This window comes from Sphaerodactylus townsendi, linkage group LG07, assembly GCF_021028975.2.
Source record: "Sphaerodactylus townsendi isolate TG3544 linkage group LG07, MPM_Stown_v2.3, whole genome shotgun sequence".
In the NCBI taxonomy this organism is placed as follows: domain Eukaryota; kingdom Metazoa; phylum Chordata; class Lepidosauria; order Squamata; family Sphaerodactylidae; genus Sphaerodactylus; species Sphaerodactylus townsendi.
Window position 1 is genome coordinate 77,850,912 of NC_059431.1, and position 5,916 is coordinate 77,856,827.

At 39.9% G+C, this 5,916-nt stretch overlaps 1 protein-coding gene across 1 annotated transcript; it reads left to right on the top strand.

The window, feature by feature from the left end:
* Nucleotides 1–1,632: 1,632 nt before the first annotated feature.
* Nucleotides 1,633–5,916, top strand: TMEM252 (transmembrane protein 252). Its single transcript, XM_048504381.1, has 3 exons — nt 1,633–1,931; nt 4,303–4,638; nt 5,519–5,916. The coding sequence occupies exons 1-2, from the start codon at nt 1,633–1,635 to the stop codon at nt 4,562–4,564; spliced, it is 561 nt and encodes a 186-aa protein (XP_048360338.1). The 3' UTR covers nt 4,565–4,638; nt 5,519–5,916.

The following is a 5,916-nucleotide window of genomic DNA, read 5'->3' on the forward strand; positions in this document are numbered from 1 at the left end:
CCCTGTTTAGTTGTAGTATTTGAATGCAGGTAGTTCATTAGCTGGGATTTCAAACTAGAATTTATGGCTGATTTGCTAATTACAGTTTATCCTAATTTTTACTTCTGAAATCATAAACCTCAAATTGTTGAGTAGAGCCATGCCTGATGGCTAGAGACAACTTAGCAGGAATATGTCTGGGTGGTAGAAGAAAAACAGACAAACTGAGGTTTACATGCAAATTTGAAATTGCAATTTATGTCTGGCAGATTGCCAGAGTTATACCAGGGGGAGTTATACCAGATATGATTTTAATAGACCACAGCTTATCATTGTGCCTGAATGCAGCTTTTAAGTTTGTCAACTGTAACTTTTAGATTTTTTTTTCTGTGTCATATTTTGTATTTAAATTTTGCAATACTTCCTTGTGCACCTTCGTTATTGTTACTATTGTTAAACATTTAGCACATTCCAAGATCCCTGGCAGGTTTGCACAGAGAGATTCTGTGTCGTATAGACAGATACAGTGAGGAATGACAACACTGAAGTTCACAGCAAATGAACTAGCACTGGGTTGATTTATAACAGTTTAATGGTGTGACTGGGTGGCAATTCAGTGACCTTGATTCCTTTGCACATTTTCTTAAACGTGACAAGGATGTGTGCAGTTCCCAGGCAGTGTGCATAATTATAATCACGTTGCAAAACTACTTATTTGGAACACTAACCAAATTCACAGTGGTGAAGATCTAAAAGCAAGCTTTTGTGGAACCCCTGAGCCCTGTTTGATGCAAGTGAATTTCATTCCCCCTCCCCTCCCTCCATTACTCTTTTCACTGTTCATTTCTGTCAGCTTTTTCAAATCCCATCATCACGACATGAAAGGTGCATGAAAGCCAGAGAGAACACCCTCCTTCCTATCCCTATACCTTTATCAAGCCACCTCAAGAGCACAATTTGCCAGATCAGAAACATCAAAGGTTAAGGTTGCCTGCAATGGAACTGGAGTTGGCTAAAAGAGAGTTAGAAGCAGGGCTGCCAAGACAAGTTTGAGCAACTCCAGGGTTTTTTAGACTGTCTGCATTGTGTAAAACATGGTTTCCTGTGATGTCTGAACTCTACCTGACACTTGCAAGCAAACCTCACATATAATTTTAATGTCAGGCATATAGCAGCTGGATAGACTTCACAGAGATCATCAAGATATTGAAAGATTTCAACAGCCAAGAACTGTTTAACATACCACAAAGCTTTCTCCATTCATTGTATTAAGGACAATGAACATTTCTTTCTTTTGTTTTTAATGAAAAAAAAATGCAAGTATAGAACAGACTAGGAAGAGCTTGCTTCTGCTGTTCCAATCCATGTTTCCATTTGCACGGCTAGCCATTTTCAGCCTTAGCAGGAAAAGTTTGCTGAGTTTATTCTGGCAGCAGAACAATACAAGGAAGTGTTTGTTGTGCCTTCTTGAGCCATGTTTTGATTATAAATTAATCTCTTGGGATATTACAGCTGCATCCAATGGTTAATGAGTATCTTAACAGTACCTGCTACTTTTCCTTGTCCAAAGACCAATTGATGCCTGAACGTATAAAACCATCCAAGACCTAGCCAGGAAGCAGAGCTGAAGAAGATCTAATCAGGTGAAACCAAATGCGTGGGCTGACTGCAAAGATGCCAAAGAACCTTTTATCATTTATTCGCTTGTGCGTGCTCCTGCTAGGCTTTGCCGTTATCTGCTCCGGAGCCTTTTGCATCTCGACAGGCTCCTCTACCTGCAAATGCAATAATGTGCCTATTGAATATTTCCTTTTGCCATTGGGGTTTCTCCTTCTCATCTCTGGAATTTTCTGGAGCACTTATCACGAGGCCAGCAAACACAAGAGCTTATTCCACAGAATTATCCAGCGAAATCCTAGATTTCAAGATAGTCACATCACTACTATAGACAGGTATGTCTGATAGGATTCAATGCATAACTTTTAAAAATACTATCTCCACTTTTCCTGTCTTTTCATATCCACAGATGCCTACATCCTTTTCATCTTTCATTCTGTAGCCAGGTCTTCCTTCTGCTGTCTTTCTGTCCACTTTCACTTTAGGAATACCTTCAATGAGCCTTACTACATTAGAATGCCCCTTTATTCTTTGCTTCTACCCCTTTCCAGCTTATTAAGTATCTGCTCATTAATTTCCCCCTCCAACTAATTCACTTTACACATTCTTTGTTCTGTAGACTTCCTGTACATTTTACCAAGATCCCTATTTCACATCTTTGTTGAACTAAATTCCATATATTTATTCATATACATTTCTTTCTCTCATGCCAGCTGGCACAATTACAGGTTTTGCGTACCTACTCTATTTTAATTCTTGGTCTTGATCTTTCATTTCTATTATTTAGTTTCTGGATATTTGTTTCATATCAACCAATCAATCAATTTGTTAAGTGTATGCCCTAGAAACACCTATCCTAAGTGACCTTACAAGGCAGTATAATACTATACTTTCCTAATCATCTGTCCTGTCTACTTCAGTATAGTGAATATTTTGTTCTACTTCAGACTTTTGAAGGATTTTCTTGGTCAATTAATACTATAAAAGAATCCCAATTTCTTGTCTGCTATCAAAATTGTATTTCAAGAATGCCCTTGATCCTGTTTGTTCCTCAAATCAAACTGATTTCAATTAATTTTGGTCCTATCCGTCTTCAGCTTGGATAGATACCAATGGAAACGTGAAATGGTGCTTCTAGCCATTGTGTTGGGAACATTATCTATTTACCACACTCTGCTATGGACAGAGGCAGTGTAATGTTCAAATGTAAGGAAACTAGATAACGTCATTATCCAGCTTCTAAGTTGATTGGGTTGTCTGTCTTGGATATGTTATTGCCTCTCTGGCTGGCCTGCTTCATAGAGCTGTTGTGAGTACAAAAGGCCTCTCTATCTACCTTAGCAGGTCAGCAATATGCACATAAACATATGAAGCTTCCTTATACTGAGTCAGATCATTGATCTATTAAGGTCAGTATTGCCTATGCTGACTGGCAATTGATCTTTAGGGGTCTCAGTTCTAAGTTTTTCACTACCTGAGTTTTTAAACTGGAGATGCTAGGGAATGAATCTGGGACATTCTGCATGGCAAGCAGATGTTCTGCATACACTGCCAAGTCCCACTCATACAACATGTAACAAGTACATAACTAAGTTACCAGGGTTTATAGATTCTTGCCTGGGGTCATACACCTTATCTCCAAGGGCTGCTGGTACGCAGAGTTTCATGATGGGAGAGATGGTTCAGACTCAGTATATCTGAACTATATCCTGGCAGCTGGAATGTGTAGCAGACACAGTGAGTGCATTTCTAGGAGTTAAAGTGCAATTTATATAGAAGCAGTGTATGCATTAATGGGTTAATGTAAAATTATATAACCTGCAGGCTCAAACCTATTGGTGCATTTGGTCCTGCAGTATCCCCCACCCCCCAATGGTAATTTAAATGTTATACTTTGTGTATGTACAAAATGTCACTGAGTCACAGCCAACCTATGGTGACCTCACAGGGGTTTCAAGGCAAAAGATATAAATTACCTGTCTCTGTACAGCAACTTGGTGGTCTGCAGTGCATGTACTAACCAGGGCCAACCCTACTTAGCTTCCAAGATCTGACAAGATTGGACTGGCCATCAGGGCACACTTTGTATCATTCAGTTTATTGCTTCAGTAATTCTCACAAAGGCTTTTCACAGCACAGCCTGTGCCTTAGGTTCCTGTAAACGTCACTTGTCTTTTTCATACCTACGCAAAGACTGGCGCTTTGACAATGAACACTTCCTTAAGTCAATCTGCGCTGACTTGCTGCCTGGCAGAGTCTGTTAATGGACCATGGTTACAAATATCACTTCCTACTCTGTTGTGGTAACAGCACCATAAACACACACAATAGGCAAAGCAGCTGAACTATAAATACGACCAAGCACATACTCTGGTTAGATAAGCAGAGAAAGACTTAGCCATTTGAACAAGCTTGTGGACCATACTGCAAAATAAATCTCCCTATGTAGTCAGCTTAGAAAGAATAAGTATTTCCTTTTCAAGTAGAGGGTTTCTCATAGAAGAAAAGGAGTGGGAAACAACTGGACAAAAATAAGGTGCTTTTTACATTGACAGATGAGAGGGCATTGTGAAGAGCAGACATGGTCTTTGAAGAACAGGGTGGGTGCACATTGGGGTGTGATGCTGCTCCTCTCGAGATCTACAGCCTGTTCCAATTCTACACAGAAATAACTCAGTATGTGTTTGTCTTGATGGTGTCATACAGGCCTGACTTCTACCCCCCATCTTATGAAGACAGCACTGATCCTGGAAAGCAGACATTCCCACTGCCAGATTGCCTACTGGAAGGAGAAATGGTTTCCTACAACATACCTCCCCCACTATACACAGAGAGCAGTCTGCAATTCATTGAGGAGACCAGCTCTCAGGAACAGCAGCCACCATCATATGAAGTTTCCGTGCAGCAACAGCAAGCCACTGAACTTGATTCGGCACTTCAACAGACTTCTAATGTGTCTGTGGCATAGTCCTAATCAAACAGATGCCAAAGGACATACAGAAGAGTTAAACTGTATCTACTGTTGAGGGATAACAGCAACAGGTAAAGCACCTGGTGCAAAGCAACATCAAACAAACACAGGACTGTCCCAGAGTGTGAAGATAAGCTTGCAGTAGTAGCCTTTAATGGCTGGTTGTGTGGAATCGCAAAGTAACTTGGTATTTTAAGATTCCTAGGGCTGATACGGATATGAAAGGTGTTGCTGAGGGAGACTCAGTATTAATGTCCAATATGTATGTTTACATATTATACTTCTATTCCACTTGTAAGAACCAACATTATCTTAAAAGAAGTAGTAGGAGCAAGATGAGGGTTCAGAACCAGGGCTGCACAGAAAGAAAGCACCAGGGGAGAAAAATTCACCACGAAGGAATGAATCTGAGGAGGTCCACATATGTGTACTTAGAGACTGTTGCTAAGAAGCAAACATATTCTTCGCTGGTGTAAGAGGCTTTCCCCCCCAAAGCTGACATTTCTTGGACCACCTTTGGAGGCATTCCTCTGTATAAAGGGATGGATTTAACAGGTCTTACTGGAGAAAGTTAGATCCAGATTGAAATGGATTGTTTAATAAGCTTAAGACATAATTCTGCTGGACCACCCAGCCAAAGTAAAGGTTTGTGATTTACACTGAAGTAGTTCCATTGACGTCTATGCATGTTAAAGACATTAAATCCAAGTTTTCCATTTTCATGTTGCTTTTTCGAGCATTTTGGTACTCTTGTACAAGTTCCGTGTCTAAGGAACGCCTTGTCTAGCCGCAAAGGCATGTAAATTAAGCATTTTGACTGACAGAAGATTCAATTGTACTGTTAAAATGTTAATAGTTCAGTCTCTCTTCTTTTGAAAAAGAGCATTTTTAAAAGCAGTAATAATGTAGCAGCTTCTCACTATGTCCTACCCCTGTTCCAATGCTTCTCAGATTTCTTGTGAAAATGCCCTGAGCTTTAGACTGGCCCACACCTTGAAGGAAGCCCACCAGGGCAGTGGAAACCATGAAGACCAGCACTGCAAGTTTGATGGAGAAAACCTAGCCAGATCTACTCAGAAGAAAGTCCCACAACTCAATGGGACTTCCTCCCAGGAAACTGTTTTTAGGATTGCAGCCTTGAAGTCATTAAAATCCCATATTTATCCATCAATTTCATCTTCTTTTAATGTTGGTTAATGGTAGATTAGAAAATATCTTGGTTCGTTATATAACAGCTGGCATTTATTTGCTGTTGTGTAAGGCATTTGCACTGTGGCTGAAGCTATCTCGTTTACATATTGGTTAATATTGTATTGCATTAACTTTTTACAATAAAATTTTGTATTTTT